The 25,239-nt window shown below is 31.9% G+C and overlaps 2 protein-coding genes across 2 annotated transcripts; one reads left to right on the top strand and one right to left on the bottom strand.

The window, feature by feature from the left end:
* The first annotated feature begins 11 nt into the window (after positions 1-11).
* On the top strand, positions 12-7,917 carry LOC110637353 (ubiquitin carboxyl-terminal hydrolase 17). The gene is made up of 11 exons (XM_058130987.1): positions 12-651; positions 1,573-3,016; positions 3,120-3,208; positions 3,911-3,996; positions 4,097-4,259; positions 4,378-4,498; positions 4,629-4,786; positions 5,175-5,259; positions 5,333-5,545; positions 6,846-6,907; positions 6,987-7,917. The coding sequence occupies exons 1-11, from the start codon at positions 368-370 to the stop codon at positions 7,642-7,644; spliced, it is 3,363 nt and encodes a 1,120-aa protein (XP_057986970.1). The 5' UTR covers positions 12-367; the 3' UTR covers positions 7,645-7,917.
* A 7,425-nt stretch (positions 7,918-15,342) lies between these two features.
* Positions 15,343-17,500, bottom strand: LOC110637373 (AT-hook motif nuclear-localized protein 17). The gene has a single exon (XM_021787439.2). The coding sequence runs from the start codon at positions 17,123-17,125 to the stop codon at positions 16,145-16,147; it is 981 nt and encodes a 326-aa protein (XP_021643131.2). The 5' UTR covers positions 17,126-17,500; the 3' UTR covers positions 15,343-16,144.
* Between the last annotated feature and the right edge of the window lie 7,739 nt (positions 17,501-25,239).

The raw sequence follows: 25,239 nt of genomic DNA, 5'->3' as shown, positions 1-25,239 counted from the left end.
CGGTTTATATTTTCCGCATCTAAATTCTCCCTCTCTTCTTATTCTCTCTCTCCCTCTCTCTCCAAAACGAGAAATAATAGAGCCCTAAAATCTCGATCTGGATGTCTGGAAATCGACGAGCTCACACTAAAAAAACAAACACTAGCTCAGTTAACGTCTGCTTACCTAACAAAAACGACATTCCGTTTGTCAATCGTAGCCATCTCTGAAAGGGGCCTATGATTTGTATGCGTCTGATCTGTGCACGCGGCAGCTTCCAGTGACGACCTCGCTACCACCGGAAACCGCCTCACTTATGTGTAGGGGTGAGATTAGGAGGTCAGGTATTGTAAATTTTGCTGGATGCGTGTTACGTGCGGGTGGATAAATGCTTGTAACCGGGGATCTAGGGTTTTCGAGCCTGATCCTTCTACTGTGTGTGGTATTTCCGGTGATCGCCTTTCTAATTCGCCGGAAATGGCGGTTTTCCGTCGCCAGGCAGGAGGAGATCAAGCGGTTGTTGGTTTTGGCTTCGGAGGAGGCTGCTAGGGCCGAGCTTGAGGCTACGGTTTCGTACGGTGCGGTTTCTGTTTCAAGGAATAGTTACCAGTGTGCTGTTTGTTATTCTCCTACCACTACTCGGTGTGCCCGGTGCAAAGCTGTGAGATATTGGTACGTTAATTTTATGACTATCAAGTTGAATTTGTCTTAATTTTAGTTTTTAGCGTTTGATGTATGCTGGATTTACCCTCTGGTTACGTAAAAATTAAGTTATATATTGGGGTATTTAGTTATAGATTGGAAGTGGAATGGCTATGCTGGCATTTCCTTAATGCGTGCTTGAGGTGGAAGTGTAATTGAGTCTTGTTTACGAGGTTAATTTTGAGATAATTGTAGATTTGTTGGAGTAGAACCTAATTTGAACAGTAATTTTCTTAAGAATCTGATTCCTTACTTCCTATTGCTTGAAGTAAACTGGGGAAACAGGAGAAGAATAAAGTTCTGGAACAGGAAAGCTAATTCAATCTTAGAGAATTTTCTTTCAAAGAAATCGGTCAGGATTTTTGGTCATTGCATTTGTCCTTTGTTTTGTTGGACCAGTGCTACATTATAGATGCAAGGTTTGAAATTCCGAAAAGATGGGAAGTTTACATAGTAGACTAGTGTTCATTTCATTTGAGCTATCCTTTCCATTTATTAAAATCTAAAACGTTTTCAGTTGTTAAGGAGCAAAATGTTTTGGAAAGCCATTATTATGAAATCTTTGGGCCTGCAAGGGAATCCTAGATCTCTAAATAAGAAGAGGCTGTTCAACATATGCATCAAGTTTTTTTGCTAATGGAGAAATGGTTCTTTGTCTCTTTTAATCTGTTATGTATCGTAGCAGCAAAATTTGTATGGTTGAAGCTGATTTTAGTGGTAATATGTGTCAAATAACTAAATAAGACTAATTGGAGTTGTGGTTAACTTCTAGTCAGTTCTGACCTATCAACAATGAGATGATTTTCTTTTCCTATTAGTGATATTAGTTTTGGTTGTCTTCTTTTTCCCTGCTTCAGTTGTATATTTATGCTATAATTTGATTTGTTTCAGTTCTGGGAAGTGTCAAATTATTCACTGGCGACAAGGTCATAAGGAAGAATGCTGCCCTCCCAGTGCCACTTCTCACATAAATGATGATGGAGGTAATTCTTCTCAGAAGTTGGCCAAACAAGACCAAGATGATATTTATGACAGCAGAAATGGAAATGCACCAGTTAAAACATCCTCTGAGGTACATGTATTATCAAATACCAGTAGCACTCAAGGAGATCCACATGTAAAAGGTGATGATATTAAAGTTGGCTCTGTTGGTGATACAGAGGGAACATCTATTTCTGAATCATTGGGCACCTCGTTTTCTGGCTTCTCTACTTCACCTGCTGGTGGTGAATCATCTGATGATGTTTCTGTTAGTGAGAGTATCAGTTCAAATGATGTTTCTGTTTCTGAGAGTATCAGTTCAAATGAACCTGAGGGATCAGATGGACAAATATCTTTTCATACTGCCACTGATGTGCTTGTGCCTGGTTTGAACAAGGTAGATCAAACCAAGCCTCTGTCTCCAAAGTTTGTGAGGTTGATTGATTCTGTAGATAGTAATAAATTCAGTAAATTAAGTAAGAGTAAATCTGGCAGCAATGGTGGAGAGAATTGGTATGCATCTACTCATACTTCAGGTCAGAGCATTATTGCCAGGAACAAGGTTTCAATAACTCAGCCTGGAAACGTTTCTTCTGGTTTCTGGGATAGAACTCTCAGCTCTGTCATGTCCAGCAATGCTGTCCAGGCTGATCCAGATTTGTTGAGTTCCAGCAAAGCAGCTGACAGCAAGTTATCTGATTCTGAGTCATTCCTACATTTTAAGTTTCATTTATCTGGATGTAATGTTCCTTCATCAAATTCACAATGCTCAGAAGTGAAAGGCATCAGATCAGATGATGCACATCAGGCTGTTTTGGGGAATGGTAGCCCTGTTGATGGAGCAGCATCATCAGAAAACACCCATGATGATCCTCTGAAAGTCAGGAGGTCCACATCTGTGAGCTGCGAAAAGTCTAGTCATCATATGGATAAGGAATCTAGTGATTATTTAAATGTGCCAAAGACAACTGAGATGAAATCTTTGCCATCATCCTCTTCATATGCTCATCTGCCTTCGAATAGTGAAGCTGCTTTACGTGCAGTTGATTCTAATCTTTCAAAGTCCAATGATCTTAAATCCCCATCCTTACACTCTCACAGATCGGATGTTAGTGTCAATAACACTGTCAGTACTTCATATCTATCTAAGTCCAGAGTATCATTTAGTGCTTCTCAAACCCATTTGGCATCTAGGGACAATGGGCATTCAGTTCTAAATGTGAAATCTGGAAAACTTGATAATGTTGAAGCTGAAGCACTGACCACCTCTCCAACTATTAGTGGGCTGAAATCATCAATGCGGAAAGTTGTTGACCAACTCAGAGGACCTAAATCTGGAAAATACAGTGATAAGGTTTGGTTTAAATGTTTTTATTTGTTTGTTTGCACGTATAACAACCCCCCCTTCCTTCCCTATGAAACAGTAGAATTTAACTTTTGAGTGCTTTGTCTTTTAGGGGCTCTTTTCATATGATTATTTTGTGAAGCTATATGCTTCGAACAAGGTAGAATTGCGACCTTGTGGCCTCATCAATTGTGGAAACAGGTATATAGATCACAACTTGTCAACTCTTAGGAGATAAAAAGTAAAAAGTAAAAAATAAAATTGTGCATTATTCATGGCAGTAGAAATATTTGGCATTTCTATACATTTTTAAGCAACATGGATCTTATGTATAGATGCTATTATTTTGATCATGTAGAGAATGTATCTTCCCTTCTTAGGGGTGAGCAAATTAAATTGTTATGTAAACCATTTGCTGTTTGCTTCCTCCTCCTTGCTAACATTATTTCTTTCTGTCTTTCTGCATTGCTTGATTGCAAATTGTTACTAATGTTGAAAATGTGATTTAGCTGCAAAAACTTGTATGTGTTGTTCTCTCCTAATTATGTTTCACAAACATTCATGGTCAGTATACGAAATGCATGCTATTATGCACATGTTCATTATCTATTGTGCTAGCCTGATGCTTGCATATGATCATCTATGCATCAATGGAAGATTCTGTGGTCTGCTTGACATGATACTGCCAGATTGGTTGGTATGATACACGTGTGATCTGCTGCATTATTTTTCTTCTTGGACGTTGTTTTATTTAAATTAAAATATTAAGTTCAAAGAGCTATCGGTCTCATTTTTGCAGGAAAGCTACTGCTCTCTTGCCCCCAACCTTTTCTTTTGGTTTTAATTATATTCTGTGTGAAATTTTCTCAAGCTGTAATAACATGTGCTGTTCTATTTCTGCAGTTGTTATGCGAATGCTGTACTTCAATGCTTATCATTTACTCCTCCTCTGACTGCATATTTTGTTCAAGGACTCCATTCTAAACAATGTATGTTTCTTGTATTAAACTCTACATGTTGAGTTTTAATTAGTATGTCTGATAACCATGAAATTGTGTCAATTAAGGCTATATTTCTTTTCTCTACCAGGTGTAAATAAAGAATGGTGCTTCACTTGTGAGTTTGAAAGGTTAATTTTGAAGGCAAAGGAAGGGATATCTCCACTTTCCCCTATTGGAATTCTATCCCAGCTTCAAAGCCTTGGAAGTCATCTGGGTAGTGGGAGGGAAGAAGATGCACATGAATTCCTGAGGTGAGCTCGCTGAGCTGGTTATAAGCTCTGCATTCTATTAGTAATGCTTTCTCTGTGTTCTAATTATTTCTTCTTTTGGAGAAATTTCTACAATATAATTAGTGAAATAAGTTTACAGGTATGCCATTGATACAATGCAATCTGTTTGCCTTAAAGAAGCTGGGGTGAATGCATTAGGCTCCTTTGAAGAAGAAACCACTCTCATAGGTCTTACTTTTGGAGGCTACCTTCGCTCAAAGGTGAAACCTCTGGAGTTATTGATGTTCAGAAAGTGACTCTTTTTGTTCTCATTTTTTTCTAATCTAAGTTGCTTTTATTAGAAGAGTCCATTATAGAATTTAATAGTTATGTACATAAATATGAAAACAGATAAAATGCATGAAGTGCCATTACAAGTCGGAGCGGCATGAAAAAATTATGGATCTTACTGTAGAAATAGAAGGGGATATAGGGAAGCTTGAAGATGCACTTAGGCGATTCACGAGTACTGAGATTCTGGATGGAGACAATAAATACCAATGTAGCAGGTTGGTTCAAACAGTTTTTACATTTAAACTTACTTAGCCATCTTGTTGATGTCATGATACTTTCAGTAAAATTCTGCTATTGGTTAAGTTGTCATTGGAATCTGAAAATTTGGATTAGATGCGCTCATAATTTCCTTATAGTATGATATGTTATACTCGTAATTTATCATGTAAAGATGTGCATTTGCTTACAGTTGTAAGAGATATGTGCATTCCATGTGAACCTTTTTTTTTTTTAAAGTACTTTATAAATTGAACATAATTTGTCTTAATTTGAATGATGCTTGTCCAAATTATTCTTTTTCATAATTTTTAATAGATTCTCATTTTTTAGGAATAATTTGCTATGAATTTTTTTGACTTTTTGTGCTGTTATCTTGCTATTCAGATGCAAATCTTACGAGAAGGCCAAGAAAAAGTTGACAGTACTGGAGGCTCCCAATGTACTCACAATTGCATTGAAGCGCTTTCAGGTAGTTCTTGCTCTTAAAGATTCCTCCCGTATACTTGGAAGATTCTTATTCCATGCTGTGTTCAACTTAACAGTCAGGTAAATTTGGAAAGCTCAATAAGTCCATTCGATTCCCAGAGATCCTGGATTTAGCACCATATATGAGTGGCACAAGTGATAAATCACCCATATATAGGCTTTATGGAGTAGTTGTTCACTTGGATATCATGAATGCTTCATTTTCTGGTCACTATGTGTGCTACGTTAAGAATGTCCAGAACAAGTGGTTTAAGATTGATGACAGCACGGTATGTTTCTTTTATTATGAAATATGCATCCTTGAAACTGGTTTTGTTTTGTCATTTATGTGCCCTTGCTATATTTATTCTTTCCATTTCACTAAATCTTAGTTGACTGTTTATTTGGACTCTAGGGCTAATTTAACACATTCTGTTGCCTGAAATCTCCAGTTCCCTTTGTTAAGTAATGGTCTTAACTGTAAATCAGTCATTGGTGCATAATGCATAGTAAGAGAAATGAATGGAATGGCAATTCCTGTTGGTTTGACACTTTTATGGCTGTTTGATTTTTAAATTTTCAAAATAATTTCACACCATAATGATTATGATGAAGTAGTTGATTATGAGATTGAGATGAGGTGCATGTGGTGGACAAGATAATTGGGTGTGGAGGTTGTTCTTTGAATTTGAGAGAGGACATCTACTGAAGATAAGAATCTGCATTTGTGAAATGTTGGAATCCAAAGCAATAAAAAAAATGATGGCCCATAACCTTTGAGAATGGGACTGAGAGGATGGGGTTGGAAACATAAACCAATGGAGGAGGAGGAGGCTATGGCTGTTTGCTTTGGATAATGGCAATTGGACGATGGTAGCAAATGTCTCAACAATGAGTATTTGATGAGAGGATTTCCTTGGCTGTTTGTGTGGTGGTGGTGTTGGTGGTCTGTGGTGGCTGTAAAGATGGTAGTATGAAATTTTTAATGAGATTTGAATTCTGGCAATAGCTTGTGGTTTTTTAAGGGAGGTGCTCGCACTGTTACATCACATGACATCACAGGATAGTTGGTTTTTATTTGATCCTGCTTCATATGAATTTGGGAGATGGAGGATAATGCCTAATCAGGGATGGATTACACTTGCCCCCACTGACCCCACAATTTTCTTTTTAACATATTTAAATAATTATGTAATAATTTGAGTTTGCCCCCACTCATAGAGGTATAATATTTGCCTTCAAATTTAGATATATGTTTCAATAATTATTTGCCTCTGTAACTAATTCAACCATCTTTAGTGGTGATAAACTTACTTTGTTCTCATTTTTAAAACTAGAGAATGTAGAAAACCTTTGATAGAAATCAATTGTCAGCTCATGAATATATTTGTGAAGTTTGTAGTTGATTATCTGGTCCCAATTCTTTCACAGGGGCTATAAAATGTACACTTAAATATTTGTTAACTAAATGTTCTCTGCATTGCTTGTTTTATATATTTTATGCACCGTGTACGTGTAGCAACATGAAAATAAGCTTGACTTTCTGGTTTTTCCTAACCATTTTTTTATATGTTGGCCATGTTTGAGTAGGTAACACCTGTGGAACTTGAAAGGGTATTGACAAAAGGGGCATACATGCTTCTTTATGCAAGGTGACATATCTCAGGATATGCAATTGTCGGATGAAGATATATTATAGCTTTTGTTTTTGAGTAATTTATTTTATTGCAGGTGCTCACCAAGGGCTCCAGGACTGATAAGGAACAGAGTAGCATCTCCAGATCCGAAAATAAAAGGCAGTCCATCCAGAATCAATGCTAAGAATACTGCACTGAATTCAAGATCCACATCTTCTCACTCAAGTGCTGTTCGGTTACATCCAAATTCAATTCCTCCGGATAGGTTGGCCGGTGTTGAATCTTTCTATTTGAAGTTCCACCGCCTTCAAAAGATTTTGGGAGAGGACTCATCAAGTGACAATTATTCTTTTTCTAGCAGCAACTCCGATGAGGGTTCATGCAGTACTGAGAGCACCCGAGATTCTATGAGTACTGATGACCTTTCAGATTACATTTTTGGTGGCTGTAGCAACTCTAGGAGGAACACATTGGATTCTGACACTTGTTCATCATCCTCTTCTTCCCCTTTGTATTCAAGGCGCTCGCCTGAAACAAGGAGGTCTCGAATTGATCATGCAGATTCAGCAATGGAGGGGGGTGATTGGGAAGTCAAGGGAGGTGATCCTTTTTTGCTTTCTGACAGGAGTAAACAATTTAGAAAATTAGGAAGTAGTAGTAGTTGTAGGGAGATTGACTCAAAATTAGGATTGGTTAACCCTGTAAAATCTGGCGTATCCTTTAGAAGATCAATGAGCGAGAGGGCAGATTAAGCATTTTTCAGTCAGGTAATTAAGAGTCGTAAATAAGAGTTGAGAAAGAGGGGCTGTATTTAATGCACTCTTGTATCTGGCTATATGTTTAAAAGAAATTAGCCACCACCACCATTTTGTCAACTCCTTTCCCTTCTCAAAGAGTGTATAGTGCTAGGGACCCTTTTCCAGAATGAGTCTCAAAAGGGGTTTCAACCCCGTCAATTGTTTACTTCAGAAACAACATATTAAATGATAAGTTGTTAATAATAATATTACCCGATCTTTTTTCCATCGATTTATTAGTATTAGGAGATCTGCTTCGATATCTCTATATATGTATAATCTGCTTGCGTTCTGGGCTCGAGCAATTCAGTGCTAGACCACCTAAGCATTTGATCCGGTAGGAGTTTTGATTTTGAACCCCTGAATGATACACTGTCGTAATCTGTTACTTGAGGCAATATAATACTTTCTTGAGATTTTGTTCTTGGAAGCCTTAAGAAAACTAAATTTGATTTGAGAAAAACAAAATTGTTAAAAAAAAAAAAAAGGGATGAAAGCCTTTTTGGGTATTACATTATTAAATGAATCCTAGCAAATTATAATATGATTATATGAATTCATAAAACAGTAGAATCCGTTAATTTTGTTAGGATTACGATGATTAGGAAGACAAAGGAGTTGCGTGTTCCTTTGAATCTCTCATTCTAAAGTCTAAAAAACCCAGCGTGTGTCTTACTAACCAATTACTGAGGAGCAAAGGAAGTCCAAGAAACAAGACAAAGCCGAATAGATGGAATGACAAAACAAGCCACGTGGTACAGGAAGACTGGTCCAACCACCGCCCACCGAAACCCCGCCGAAACCCCTCTTTCTCTCTTTGCGTGTGCTTCGGTATACGGATAATAACAAGAAGAAGGCTATGGTTCTGATTTAATTTGAATTTTAACTTTCCACATTATAATTAAAATATTCACCAGTGCTTCAGAACTCTATTAATTCCTTGGCCTTATCATGGCCCTACAAGTGTCAGTCTTTGCCATTGCTACTTGATTCCCCTTCCACACCATGCATGTCGACCCATACTCGCCAGATTTAAAATTTTTCTTCAATTAAACAGCGTTCAAGAATCAAGATTGGGGAATGGGTATTATATATATATTTTTTAAAATAAATTATATAATAAAATTGATATATTTTATATAATCATTAATTATATAAAACTCACATAAATTTCATCATATCAATAATTATAATTAAATTATTTTACGAATAATAATTTTACCAGATTAAAATTCATTTTTTTGTCTGCACAATCCAGTTAATCCTGATATCAAGTTTTTGACCATGTCAACATCTTTGATCCACATTCAAAAGTCAAGGTTTCTAATATAAATTCAAGATAAGATCGCTAAAATTTCACATTTTCCTCTAAAAACAGATTAAAATGGCATCCATCGTAGCATATCTGCTATCCTCGCTGACATGCCACCCACCACTCGTTTGCCGACGAGGAAAAAGCCTCTCTCTATCCTGTAAGCTACAAAATGCATTGCATTTGCTTCGCTTTTGGTACATGCAAAGTCCAACAGATCTACACATCTCACCCAACTTTGACATTAAAAGCTCCATATGTATCATTTTCCCCCCTAATTAAGGTAGTCTAATGAACATGTTCTTGTATAAATATTACTTGTGTCATAGATGTCGTTTTATGATGGGGGCTTGAAATTTCGAATATTTTTTTATAAGCTCGAATTATGATTTAATTTAAAAAATTTATAATATAATACCATACATAAAGGGTATGATCAAGCTAATATTTATAATACCATTCCTCTCTCTCTCTCTCTGTCTCTGGTGCAGCCTTGATGTATCTTTTCTAAAAGTGAAGCCCAAACTGTCAAAAAGCTGTAGGAGAAAAGAGGGAAAATAGGTTGAAGATGTTACACATATAATCATGAATTGGTAAGTAAAATATGAAAGAGACAAGTAACAGCACATGATGAATTTAGAATTTGCAGCGGCATGCATTGATTAATGATTTTATAAATGGTGTAGTTATGTAAGTAGCTAGCTTTTCCAATAGTGTCTACACCCACACCACACCACACCACACACGCAGAATCCCTCGAGTCTCGGAGATGTCCAGGAAAGCAGGAACAGACAACAATATATATGTCTATATTTCTTTATGATCTATCCATGTCAATCTAGTCTGTATGATCTCTTCTTTCGGCTGCAACACAACTATGGTGGAGTACATTTCAAAGTGAGCCACCTTTAAATCTTTTATATATATATATGAATTATTAAATTTACAATGATTATTTTTTTTTTTACATAATTGATATTGAATATTATAATTAATTATTTATGTTAACATATAGAGGTATTATAATAAAAGTGATGGAGGGCACATTATAGAATTTCCCTGGAATATAATTAATTAATTAAACCTGGAGTGAAGTGAAGATTTAGAATAAAGAGAAATTTAAGTGATTAAAAGTTTGAATGGTAAAATAGGGTTGGTGGCCTTTAGCCTGAAGTCGCTCTCTACCAAAGTCCACTTTCCATTTTGAGATATAATATGGAAATTAAAAAACAACTAAATTTTCATCCCTTAAGACTTTTGTCTATATTTGGTAGGTGCAAAATCTGTGTAGGCCCGTGCCCCACAACATGCCTTACCCATAATATGCATTTTTATCATTATTTTTTTTTTTAATTTTTATCATTAAAAGTGAAACCCTGAACTAACACCTCTTAATTAATTAATTAGTGGGTGGATGAGACGTGAATTTTGTTGACTATTGCAGCCCACATGTCGCAACGGTTGCCATGCCCATAACAATGCCCATACTGATGGCGATAAGCTAGAAATTTTCGCCAAAACATTCCTTTCAACTGAATATTGAATCTATCTGTCTCATAAATTCAAAAAATATATAATTTAACACATTTTTATTAGCAAGCTATTTTCTCAAGTTAACAATACATACATTTCACTCCTTTTTCCTTTTTATAATTTATTTAAGTGTTTTAAATTTAAAAATTTAAATATTAAATTAATTTAATTTTTAAATTTAAGAAGTAAATTGGTTTATGTTAAATTCCCGAGCAAATTAACTTTTTTTTTTTTAAATTAAAGATGATAAAAATTTTTGAATCTGATTTGACATGTCCTAAATTCAATTACTTTTTTTTTATCTCTATTTGTGTGAGAAGAATACGAGAAATCATTTTCTTTGTTTCGAATTTTCATAATCCGCTTTTTATAATGATATATTATTATTTTTTATTAAAAAATAATTTATTTTTATATATTTATAAATATAAATATTACAATTTTAAAAAATATATATATATATTATTAAAATAATACATAAAACTTATATTTCTGATTATATTTTATTTTCAATAAAAAATTTATATTATATATTAATAAATTAAAAAAAAAAAAAAAAAACTCTCGGTACTCTGCTTCCTGGTGAGGAAGTTCCAACCTTGATCCCAAACTCCCGTGGGCGAAGATGGAAAGAGCGATCCCAGCCCTGATTCGCCCTATTACCATTTCTATTAAAAACTCAGAGGCAAAGTATAATTTTAGCTTACAAATCTTAATTAAATTGCTGCATTTGGGCATTTGAAATGAAATTAAAAAAAAAAAAATCAACTTATCTTGATGAAGTTTAGCTATTCACTTGTCTTCTTTTTTGACAATACAGACAAAATTATGCTTTAAAATTAATAATAAATTGTTAATCAAATAATTTGTAATTAAGATGACGATAATGAGCACTACACATGATGATTACATTAGAATTAAAGATAATGCATGATGAGTAATTAATATAGTAATAAAAACCTATGAAATTCTCATGAAATTTGAAATTGAAATTCTAGTGAAGCTAATTAACTAAATAAAAATTTTACTAATAACTCCTCCCTACTAGCTTATTACAATAATCTTCTTTCTTTCAAAATTTCAGATTAATTTCACCTTCAATTAAATTAAGGATATTTTAGTTTCTCGTTTCATTATTTTCCTCCTCAATTTTTCTTTCTACTAGCTTTTTCTTTCATCCAAATCTCAGATTTTTTTTTTTTTTAAAAAGCCTATATAAAAATTTTTATTTAAATTCATATAAAATAATTATATATAAAACATATATAATAGAATTCATATAAACAAGAACTAAGTTTTAATTTCAAATTGATTGAGGATTCAATAAAGGTAAATTTTTTTAACTCGCTTCATTCTTAATTTACACGAATTAAGGAAAAAAAATCATTGAATAATTCTTGCGAGTCAAAGAAGCTTTCATAATTCTTGCAGATGGGAAAGGGGTTTCTCCGAAACAGCTAAAAAAGGAAAAGAAAGAAGAAACAAATCGGTGGACGAAAATGCTTTTGGCACCATCTCAAGATGCACAGCAAAATCCAAAAGCAAAGTCAATTGTGAACAACTAGATATATGATTAGGTTTAGGCATAGCACGACAGGAGAAATTTGGCCAAGATTGAAACTAGCAATGCTTCAAAAACAAACAAGTAACATCGATTAAGATAACCCATGTAAAACTATAATAGCTACATCAATAACCCTAATATAATAACGTGCTGATATGATTATATATTCGTGCATAAGGTCAGAAAGTATATCTTCGAAGAAGAAGAAAGAAGAAGGAAGTGTCAAGTTAGGCAAAGAATGGTCAAGAATAGGTGGCGCCATTATGTGAGGGTTTGTGTCCGCCATGCAAGTGGGTTCTAATTATATGATTGATTTCTATTGAGATTGGTATTGGAAAACTCATAATTTTGAAAACGACTATTCAGTTTGGTTTCAATATGCTTCTTTCTAAGTCTTGAGGGGTTGATGAATAAATTTTCACACTATCATATGGGAAATTTTGATTTTCATACAAGAAATTCTATTTCGTTGATGAAACAGCTTTGTGAGCATCATCTGATTTAATAATTTTATTAAAAATATTGTTTTAATCTCAACCATCTCCATCTTGTTTGATAAAAGACATTATTTTATTTGTTACAAACAAATATATTCCTCTCTACCCTATCGGTTTAATTCCAAGCGCCATACTCCATGGTTTGATATAGAAATGAGACCAGTTAATTTGATGAAAATTTAAATCAAATTTGATTAATGATTTTAAGATTGAACCTAAGTAATATAAAGCTAATTCCAATTTGTGGATATCCTGAATTTTCAATTGGATCGAATCAAAATCACTGATTTGATATGCTATTTCGGTCAGATTCAATTTTTAAAAAGGTGGCATTATAGAGACTCAACACGTGATGCTTAGGATCAAATTGAAATCATCTTCAAATTAAACTAAAAACCATATGAAACCAAACCTAAAATTTAATTTCGATTTAACTTGAAAGACAAATTGAAACCATCCAGCGCAGCATTTTTTTTTATATAAAATTTGATAACTCATTAATAAAAATGATAAAATAATATAGTATAATTTTTTATAAAAAAATAAAAATATAAACAATTAAGATCTTCTATTAAAAAATAATCTAAATAGAATAGAATAATCTTCTGAGTAGTAATTAGTCTTTTTCATTTTGGAGATCAATTAAACCTTTTGCAATAAGAACTTGTTATTTGTGTAGTTTACAAAAGAGATTGAACTACTAAATGTCGAATAAATTTCAATAGTCATCCTTAAATTTTAGAAGTTGTAATAAAATCATCCCTAAACTTAAAAATGTTACGTAAAACTCCTTTAACTTTGAAATTTTATACAGTAAAATCTTTTTGACTTTCAATAATTAGTTTAAAAGTAACACGTTAATGTGAATAATTCAAAGTAGTGATAACATGAACGATTACTATTATATTTTTTAAGACAGAGTTACTCTAATTAGCTGTTATACATCTAGTGCTTCATTATTTCATGTGGTTGAAATTTTTTTATGATTAATCTGTGAAAAAATCATAACTGGTTTTGTCACTATCACATAGAGAATAGAGAATTATTCACGTTATTGTTATTCTGAATTACATAAACTGACTATTGAGAATTAAAAAGATTTTACTGTATAAAATTTCAAAGTTCAGGGAGTTTTATATTATATTTTTAAGTTTAAGATATATTCATTTTATCCTTATATATATATATATATAATTAGTTTTTTTTTTTTTTGTAAATAAAGTTTACATGTATTTTTTTTAAGTAAATCGCAAGGCTTTTATAATCCATTGGGTCAGGTATACTCAGATTGAAGAAGCTCATTTTATGGGTAGGTAAAGTACTTTCAACGAAAATTTTATCCATTCGATAAAATACTCGATCTCACTTAATTTTTTACCACTCGTACAAACCCATTACTATAAAATTTACATGTATTACAAAACAAAGACGCTAACAATGAGTTGATTACACAACTCAATTCAACTCAACTAAGCCTTTCTCCTAAAAATTTGGGGTCGGTTATATAGATTCGCTTTCTCCGCTCTAAACGATTTTGGGTTAAATCATAATAAATGTGTAATGTTTCTAGGTCATGTTGTACTACTTTCCTCCAAGTCAATTTAGGTCTATCCATTTTTTTTCTTTCTATCCTTTAACTTAATGTACTCTACTTGTCTAACTGAACCATCCGTATGCCTATGCTTCACATGACCAAACCACCTCAATCTCCTTTCTTTCAATTTATCTTCAATTGGCACCACTCCTACCTTTTCTCTAATACTCTAATTACGAACTTTATCTAGTATAGTATGGCCACTCATCCACCTTAACATTCTCATTTCTACAACTTTTATCTTAGACGCATATACCCAACAGTCACTACCATATAACAATGAGTTGATTGTAATATCATTAAATTAAAATTTATTAATAATTATTTATTTTAACTTCAATTCTCCATTCACATGCGCATACATTAATCCATGAGCTTTAGAACCCTAAGAGTATGTTTGGGAAGGGAGAAAAGTAAGAGGGGAAAGAAAATGTGAGGGGAAAATAAATTTATTTTTCATTATTTTGTTTGGATTGAGTAGAAAATAAAGAATGAAAAAAAATAAAGTTATAATTTTACTATTCATAAAACAACTTTTCCTCTAATATTTTCCTCACCCGATCTAAACAAGGGAAAAGAAAATAATTTTTATTTTCATTACTTACTTTTCTATTTTTATTTTCCTTCCCTCATCTATTTTCCTTAACATAGTGTAAAGATAATTCTTTTCTTTTTTTTTTATTGGTTCATCCATTTGGTTTGGACTTGAATTAAACCTTCTTTGTGAAATTAATATTATCATATGTATCCAATTATCAACGTAGTCTCTACACTAAATTATTAGAAATGGGTTGTAATGTCAATGGCAAAATTCCATTCAATGCTTTCTCAATCTATAGGTTCAAATATCAAAAATTACAAGGAAAAACCTTCTTCAACCACATTCATTGAACACTGCAATGATCAAAAGAATTAGATAACAGAATTGCCATGAAAAGGACAATATGATGATTTCGTTTCAAATCCCCATAAGAATATATATAATTACAGACAAAATGAAATAATTTAATTACTCCCACAATCAATTGCGTGATTTTTGAAATTTGCTAGACGTCATGTGAGGATCTTTTGATAAAATCTTCACCTGATATAAAAGTTTCATGCCCAATTTGGTTATTGTGGTGATAATTAAACAGCCAAAGAATCAAAAATATTACCAGAGGAGAAGAGGGAACCCTAAGTTCCATGATGTTCTATATTTTTCCCGTCAAAGAAGTAGACAAAAGAAAGTACAGAAGATCAGAAAGAAATTAAAGTGGGTTTTGGAAGAGAGCTTTCAACTTTTAAGAACGTACTGGATAAAGCAAAGCATCTCTCTCTGAAAAAGAAAACTGGCCAGCACAACCCTAGCCACGTTCTCCACTGACATACGCTTTATCCATATCAAGAAGGCTAAGCCAAGCAAAGGGAAAATCAATCAGAATCAGTATCATCTTTCACCCACCGGTGCAACTGCAGCCTGTTCCTGCTGCTGGCTGCAGATATCTGCGGTGCATCGCAGAGATTTTAGCTCAGTCTCAAACTTCAAAGCCAACCCATCACGCAATAAACCACAATGTAAAAAACCCCATGACAAGACTCCAGAATTCAGAATTGCTGATTTCGACATCCATGACTACTCCACAGTCCCCACACAAAGCACCACACGTCAGAATAGTCCATGAGCTTTCTTTTCACTTCAGTTTTCTGAATAAAAACTTATTTTTTGCAACAGGGTTCCTAAATTCTAATTATCAAACTAAATATAATCAATTTATAAGAAAATAAATATTTTTTTCTTAAAAGATTATTAAAAAAAAAGCTACACTGTTCCTCCAAACTAAAATCATTACCACGTCACATTTGAACTCAAAATTAAACAGAGGTGATGAAGAAGATTACGATAATCGAAAGCCAAGCCTAAAGTTTTTTTTTTTTTTCAAGAAAAAAAAAGGATCTAATTTTCACAGTAAACTTTAGTAGGGCGGTGGAGGCGGTGGTGGCCTGGCAGTGGGTGCCCAGATAATATCCGAGGGCAAATGACAACTGTACATAACCATTCCACAAGACTCCCCTCCACCTTGCGTGTGTCCACTGTCTCCTCCGCCTCCACCAGCACCAGACACCGACGGGGAGTGACCCTCGCCGCCACCGCCAGACCCAGAATTTCTCCCTTCGTCTTCAACCGGTAACCGGTGATAAATCGGGTTATCGAACGTCGCAGCGATGACGTACACAGTACCAGCTGCAACCAAGCTGCCAGCAACTAAGCCCCCAACGATCTGGCCCTGAGGACCCGCCAGAGAGATAGTAAAAGTGTTGGGCACTGGATACGGCACCGCGTGAGGCAAAAACGTAGCCGAAATCGATAAAATGTCGAATCTTCCGTGGAAAGTAATGATAGACCCCGGAGTCGCCGACGGCTGACGAAGAGTGACGTTAGCAACGGTGCCAGATCCTGTAAGAACGCAGATTCCGATGTTCTTGCGGCGACAAAAGCGAGATATCGTTTCAACGACATCGCTTCCACCTGGGACCTCAAGAATGTAAGGACTCATAGCTGGTTCAGCGTCGCGCGTAATAATAACGGGTGGTTTAGGTTTATTCTTAGAACCAGGGGGTCTGCCCCTGGGCCGGCGAACAACTTCGATAGTAGCACCATCAGTGCCAGCACTGCTATTGGGTTCGGTGGGTTTCTGTTTCTGGATTGGGGTGGCGTTGATAGGGGTTGTGGTGGTGGTGGTCGTGGTGGTGTTGGTGTTAGGAGAAAAGGTAGCTACGGCGGCGGCACCGGTGCTTCTAGTGTCATCATCTTCAGATTCACGAGAGAGTTGGAAGTGCTGGGTGAAGGGGAGGTGATGGTGGTGGGGATGAGGGTGGAGTTTGGAGAACATGTTGATAGGGGTTGCGCTTTCATGCTTAGATGGATGGCGTGCCTCTCCGTATTCACCTTTCATGTTTTGCTGATGTTGGGTCTGGTTTTGGAGATATTTTAATCTCTGTTTTGGAGATATTTTAATCTCTATTTTGGGTAAGTATGGGGAATGATAGGTGGGATATTTGCTTCGAGGGATGTTAAGAGTAATAAAAAAAGGGTAAAGAACAAGATGGATAGATATGGAAGATGCACAGAGTTAGAGAGAGACAGAGATGGGCGATGAGCAACAAAAGGGAAGATTGGTTTTTGAATTGTTTTTAGTGTTACAGATGGGAGAGGGAAGAAAGAGAAGGTGGGTGAACTTGGAAACCAAGTAAAGACTAATATCGCCGCTGGTTGGGGAGGCGCACAGGTAGGGTCCACGGACAGAGGATTTGGTTAGCTAAGCCTTAAACCCAAAAGCTCCTAGCACCGCCTTTGGAGTTTATATATACTCCGTCCGTTAATATACAAAAATAGTTTTTTTTTTTTCACATTGGTTAAAAAAAAATATATAATTAATATATTTAAAATAATAATTTTTTAATATATATTTTATTTATATTATTTTATTAAAAATTAAATTACTTAGATTTATCAATTATTTTTAAAATTAATAAATTTAATATAAAGCATATTAATAACTATTTTTAAAAAATAAATTATAATTTAAAACAAATAAAAGAGAAAAACAATCCTATTTTTATATAAAGGAACGAGTATATATTTTTGACTTCTATTATAAATAGTTTTGGTTATACTCATATTTTTTATGTTATTACAAATTTAAACTTTTAATTTTAATTTTTAAATTATAAAAAATTCTTCAGGCATAACAGTCATTACGTTCTAAGTTTTTATATACAATTAAATAATTTTATAATAGATAAGAGTTCATTTTTATTTTTGAACTTTTTATCTATGTTTAATTTGTTATTTTTAAATTTTAAGTTTGATTTATCTGAACTATTAGCCCTTTCTTTATTTTTTTAATATTAATAAAGGTTAAGCACTTTCGTAGGAGGATTAATTTAAATTTAAATCTAAAATTTTAGATTAATTGGACTAAAAACTTAAAAAAATAGTTAAATTTAAACATGAACAAAAAGTTGGCAAAATAAACTTTTTTTTTTCTATTTTATAATCCCTAATTTAACCCATTCTGTATGAAAATCTATCACTAAGACAGAACTTTAAAGTATTGAGAACATGAACAATATGTAATCAATTCACTTACTATAAACAATGAAGACAATGTTAAGTTTCAATGCTATAATGAAAAATTGAATTAAAATTAGATGCATTAAACATTAAAAACTTACCACTAAAATACCATACCATGCTACGTTAATACAACTTTCACATTTACTAAGTTGGTAAAATTTATGAGTATTTAGATAATTAGATTTTATTTTACCATTTTATTACTCTTGTTGGTTGTTGCCATTCTTCTCATCTACCTTCTTTCTTATCTTTTTTATTGTGAATGTGTCTTAAACTAAGTATTGCATTATTGTCATTAATTTAATCCAATAAATCTATAATTAATTAATTAATAAATTCATCCTCAATCTAATACATTTTTAAAAAAGCCACGTTTGTAATAGAATCTCAAAAAATAGGCGAAGGAAATTGAATTCATCAACGACAAATTTAAAGCTGCAGGTAAGTAGGGTTTAAGGGATTGAGTTATATTTTGCAATAAAGACGATAATTTTTCATTATCATTGTTAGGAAATGAATTAGGTTAACGTACTATATTGAAAAGTCTGTATCTAATATAAACTCAATTTTATATAAAAATAAATTTAATAATTATAAAATTAAATATTTATATTGAGATTTGTGTAAAATTAATTAAAATATTTATAATAAATATATAAATGTAAATGTAAATATTTAATTTAATAATTATTAAATTTATCCTCATACTCATACGAGTTTAAACTTTTCATAATCGCACTCTATTGAAAATATATAAGGTGAAAGAACAAATTATAAATAATTAAGTTACAACATTGATTTGAATAGTTATTTTAATGTATAAAATAATTTAATTATTTATATAAATTTATATTTAATTGTATTAAAATGTGGGCCTCTATTAGTTTGTAGTTGCAGTTGAGGGAAAAATGTTAAAAAATTAATTGAGCTAATGTGTCACATTGAAAATATACAAAATGAAAGAGCAAAACGAGTGTTTAGATTGTAATATTGATTTAACTAATTCATTTTAATGTGTAAAGTGATTTAATCACTCATATAAATTCATATTAAAATAAATTAAATTATAATATACATAACTTTCTTTCCAAAATTAATAATCATATAAGAGAAAATGAAAGAGAATTACAAAATGTAAGCAAATGGCTGAAGAAATTCAATGTTGTTATATTGTCAAAATTTATAAGAAATTAAGAATGATAAATTTTTTTGGCTGGCAATGAGGTTTTGGCTCCAGTAAAAGAGGAAATGATAAAGGAAAAGTAAGCAAGAAGAGCTCACTCACACCCCCAACATTAAGAATGATAATGGGGCAAGTTAGGGATAAGGATCACACTCCATCTTTGCTTTATAAGAGATTGGGGTTGGGGTAAGAACTTCATTCTCGGAGAATAGAGTGAAGCGAGCATGAAAATTTTTCTTTTTATTTTTTATTTTAATTTATTATTTATAATATAAATTTATTAAAAAATGAAATTTAAATTTTAAATATAATTTTAATATGTATATTTTAAATTATATTATAATATATAAATATATAAAAAAATTACTTTTTAATAAATAATAATAATATTATTATTATTTTCGAAATAAATTATGAGAATTCAAATAAAGAAAAGGCTTATTCCTGTAATGTACAATAGTAAAATTAAAAAAAATATATATATATCAATGAGTACCAAGTTGGATTGAAGTTATAAAATTAATCGGGTGCGTGTCATAAATTCGTAAACAATTTTCATCCATTTCTAACATCACCGATAAGGAATTAAAAAAAAAAAATTTCAATAAAGAAGAAAAATAGTGAATGAAATACAAGGTTACTATTGAAGATAAATTTTATTATCTTTTTAATTTAAATTATTATACTATTTTTTTATATTAAAAATAAAAACTTAAATGTTGAAAATAAGAGTATGTCAAAGAATTTTTTTTTTTATTTTTTTTTTAATAAAGATAGGAGAAGAAAATATTCGTTCCACCTAAAATTATAATTAAAGGGATGATGAAGAGAGAGAGTTGGAGCATCCCCCGACCGAGTGGATTGACAATGACTCGTTGATGTTCTATCTTTTGGGTTATGGGGGAATGCTCTTTGTGCATCCTCTCTCCAAAAACCTTCAATTTCAATTTCTCTTTTTCTAACTCTACCATTCAATCTTTTCAAAATTTCCCTTTCTAGTAATCTCCATATAGAGAGAAATAGATGGAGGGAGAAAGAGCCAATCTTGAAAATCCATATGCACTCTGATCACTCCCTCCCCCACTAGCAAATAAATTCAAACGCCCAGTTCACTTACTTTGACAAAAAGCTTTCACATAGATTCTTTCAAGTGCTGCAAATTTTATGAGATGGGTTTTTGAACCCCTTCATCAAAGGGAAATCTTTGAGCTTTTCTAATTAATTTTTTCCTCAATAAATTATACAAACTCTCTCTCAATTAATTTATTTTTTTATTAAAAACACTACATTTTAATTAGTGTTTTATATATATATATATATTAATTTAACAAATAATAATAAGAGAGACAAAGATAGATGTAACTTTTCACAAATCTATACAAATTTGAAATGGGACCCGCAGCCGCATGCATCCCATAAGCACGCAGCAGTGTCCGACCCCTATTGTCTTACCCAGAATATCAACACAATATCTAGATTGTGTTGTCTTTATTGTATTCTGGGAAATGTTGGCACTGTGCTCTGCTTTCTTATCAATCTCATATATCATTATCTTTTAATTGCTATGCTTACCTAATTTATTAAACTTTTTTTTTATCTTCTTCAAATTATGCTAATATTCTTTTTGGACGCTCATTAGATTCTCCACATGTTATACATCACAATAATTATATCATAAAATTACTCGTATTTAATAAATATTTATATCCTTTATTAAAAATAAAATCCTTTCTAATAATTTATTCCATTTCTTCTCTTTATAAACTTTAAAATCTATCGATTCTTTAATTAATACTAACACCTGAATTTTAAAATTAAACTTGAGTTTCTCATAACTTTAAAGATTATAGAGAACAAAAGGTTTTAGATTTTAGCTTTCTTATAATTTTTTTTATGTACCCATTTATCGTGCTTTCATTTAAATGAAAATTTTGCCTAAAAATATAATTTTAAATAATATTATATTTATAAAAATTTATTTGATTTGATGAGATTTGAAAACTATTGACATGATTTAGTTGTTTGAATTTAGAATTATCTCCACTAAAATAGTTTAAATCAATTCGACTTGACTCTCCTTTATATTCACTTTTTTATTATTTTCCAATATGAGACTCACTTCCTCTTAAGTGCAATTAGATTGTATTTAAGTTTTTAAATCCATTTGTCACTTACACTACATGTAGTGTTCCATCTAAAGTTTCATTGCTTCTTTTTGTGGCTTGACTCTACGAGTCTAATTATCGCAACCAATGAATTCTATTTAGATTTAACTCATTACGGCATTACGCACCACACATACTTTTTTAAGTTCTATAGACCTGCTCTGATACCATAATTTAGTTATTTGAGCTCGAAATTACCTTCATCAAAATAATTTAAATTAATTTATCTCGACTATCATTTACCATATATCTACTTTCAATTTCTTATTATTTTTCAACGTGAGATTTCAATAATATTTTTAATGAGAGCTTACATTAATTATGAATAATTAATGTAAGCTCTCATTTACACTCAATTATTAATAAACTTTTACGTCATTACATTGTTTATATTAATTCCAATAATGTTCAGATTTAACATTTTTTTAATGGAAATTTCATAAATTTTAAAATCGTAGCTTAGTAAAGGTGATGGGACAAGAAATAGAATAAACGTTTAGAAGAAGATGTGTATGCAAGAATGGAAGACATAGTAAAGCTTAAGTGACAAGAATGGGATTATTTATTGTTTGGTTCAAAAGCATAACGATAAAATTAGGTACCTAAATTGGCTAAAAGGTCAAAGCAGAATATGACCTTGATTACCAACAGAAGCCAAAATTAAAGTGAAATTAATCCTGCATGAAAAGAAGAATGGTGGTTTTCTCCTCAGCCCATTTTATTTCGCAGCTTGCATATCAAACTTAGATGCCAAGTTAAGTAATCAAGGTAAATATGCCTATGCATGCTCAACAACCGAATCTCATGCTGTTATTTATTGAACAATTTAATAAATTATTATTATTTTTATGAGCTTTTAAAAGTTTTAAAAATATATATTGAGTATTTGCTTAGTAGGGTTTTTTGTTAAAACTTTTATTTTAGTATTTCCTAAAGAAAAAAAAAATATCTTGTAATATCTTTAAAACAATATCTATTGCCAAGCCATTTATTGTAGCAATGAACGCGGGATGATACACCATTCGCATTCAAATATGAATATTTAAAGTGTGAAATTTACAAATAAATACATTTGTGGGTAATTCAAATAGAAAAAAATGATCAAACATAACTCCACCAAAAAAATTAGCTTAAGGAAAAAAAATATATTTAAATTTTATATATAGCATAAATATCTTATCTCAAACGAAGTTGATATAACAAGTATTGCTTTGCATAAATTAAAGTATATAATAAAATTTGAGAAAAGAAGAAAAGTAAGAGTGTTGTTTTTACTGTGGCATTAGGCACCATCAAATTAGTTATTGGCTAAATTTCTTGGCATAGGGTCCAAATTGGCGGGCAAGAACTAAGACTATTTTCTTTTTGGAATTTCAATGTCCATAAGAAAAGCAAGGGAGTGTATTTATGTTCTTTAATAATAATGATTTAACACATATACTAATTAATTTTAAATATTTTAATAATATTTAATGCGCTTTAACTATTAAATCACGATATCTTTTAAAGTTTTAAATATAGTAATTAGCGCGTAATTACACACACTTATATATATAAATATTAATTTCAAAAGTAAATTATTAAAATTGAAAGCAAGCTATTTATTCAAAATAGAGTATCAAATTGCTTATCAAGAAAAATAGAGCCTCCAAGTTGAAGGGTAAAACAAAATTTGCTAGGCTAAAAGCTACAAAAACAGAAGAGAACAACAACTTTCATCATATCATGGTAGGGATTAGAGAAGTGAGGATTAATAACTCCTTTGTGTCATTTCAGAGAGGGAAAGCAAAAGTGAAATTTATTTTGTTAGGGTCAAGCTTCCTTTGGTCACTGTGAATATATGGCTTTTAAGAGTTGTAGTTAATCATCATTATTTGGAAGGTTTTGTGCTAAATAATGAATACCCATTTCTCCAAATAGAAGTGCTCAATGTTTTTGAAGGGTTTATAGGCTTATAATTACCATGGAATTAGTACTAAAAATGGGATGTTTAAAGACAAATTAATATGATTGCGGTTAAATGTGTCAAAAAGTTGCTTGCAAGTTTCAATTTTCTCATCAATCCCATAGCAGATTCTTGGTAGAAAAAAGCAATAGAAAAAAGCAATAACACTAACAGGAAGTCATTGCCATTCATTTATGAATCCAAACCCCAAATGGGTTTAGAATATTTTATTTTTTTCAGAATGAGAATCCACAGGTTTGATAGAGACGTTGTTGGAAATTAATTAGTTGGTAAATAGGCATCGTTGAAGCGAACAGACAATCATCTTTGAAATGTAGGTCTTGTCATTTGTTAAGTCACCGAATTGAGTTAACCATCATGTTCATCTATTTATTGTTGAGTCAAGGTCTCGTATATGCAAACAAAATATTAGATAAAATCATAAATGCGCATACTATTATTATACACGTTAAAAAACAAGTGAATTCCATTTATGAGGGGACACAGATTAAATTATTCTGTTTATTATTATTATTGATTCTATTTATAATTTATATGAAATCATAATTCACAAAATTTAGAATCAAAGAAAAATCTATGGTACCAAGCATGCATGTAAGAATGGTATTAGAAAAATATTTATAAATTTTAAAGTTTTTATTTATGACTGTAATTAAATATTTTTGCTAATTAGCTATTATATTTAAATGTGATCACATATTCCAATTTTTAAGATTACAAGCAATTGTAATTAAAATATTAAAATTAGTTTAAGGGATTTTGAAATTTGTCCACCTAAAATAGTGATGAAAAAAAAAAAGTTTCTAGTAACAAAAGAACCCTAAAATTTTGAGAGTTAGATATAACTATTTCTAAATTTAAAAATTAAAATATGCGATTCAAAATTAAAATATTTAGATATAATTATCAATTGACTTTTTATTTAGCATAATTAATGAATGGTTTAGTCAAAAAACTCAAGCAAGAGATAGGAGGGGAAAAAAAAACTAAGGAAGACAAATAGTAATAAGGTAGTGTTGTAGATTGACCAATGCCCACTGGTAAGCAAAAATCCAAAGAGACAGGCAACTTGCATACTCCAGTTGCCTTTGGATAGCGAAACTAAATGCTAATGGGGACCAATTCTTTTGACCTTTTTGGTTTTGGGTTAATAGTTTATAATATCCATAGTAGGGTGAACATTGTCCCACTTGAATATGATCATTGAATCCTCAAGAAGTGAGCTCTTTTCAATTAAATAATATTAGAAAATTTAGCCCCATTAAAAAACCAGAGATTGAACTGCTTTGAAGAACTAACATAAAGACACAAAATAGTTCAATTCTTTCAATAGATTGGGAAAGTTCTAATTTTTTTTTTTTTTTTGCTTCTTTTTTAATTGGATTTGGAAGAGCAAATGGGCAGAAAGCCAAGCCCCAGGAGACTGACTGGCTAGCTACGCTTGCATGTAAAGATTGATAATTCAGTTCGAAAGCAGTGACCTGGAAAGATGAAAGTGAATTTTATACTATATAAGTTCATAATGGTTCTAGATTCAGAGCTATTTTTTCTAAAGAGAAATAGGTGTGTGTACAACAGGATCATAAAAGTTGACATTTCAGACATATTTAAATATC

The sequence above is a fragment of the Hevea brasiliensis genome, chromosome 12 (genome assembly GCF_030052815.1).
Source record: "Hevea brasiliensis isolate MT/VB/25A 57/8 chromosome 12, ASM3005281v1, whole genome shotgun sequence".
NCBI lineage: Eukaryota > Viridiplantae > Streptophyta > Magnoliopsida > Malpighiales > Euphorbiaceae > Hevea > Hevea brasiliensis.
The sequence above is the reverse complement of the archived record's forward strand: the minus strand, read 5'-3'. Positions and strand labels throughout refer to the sequence as shown.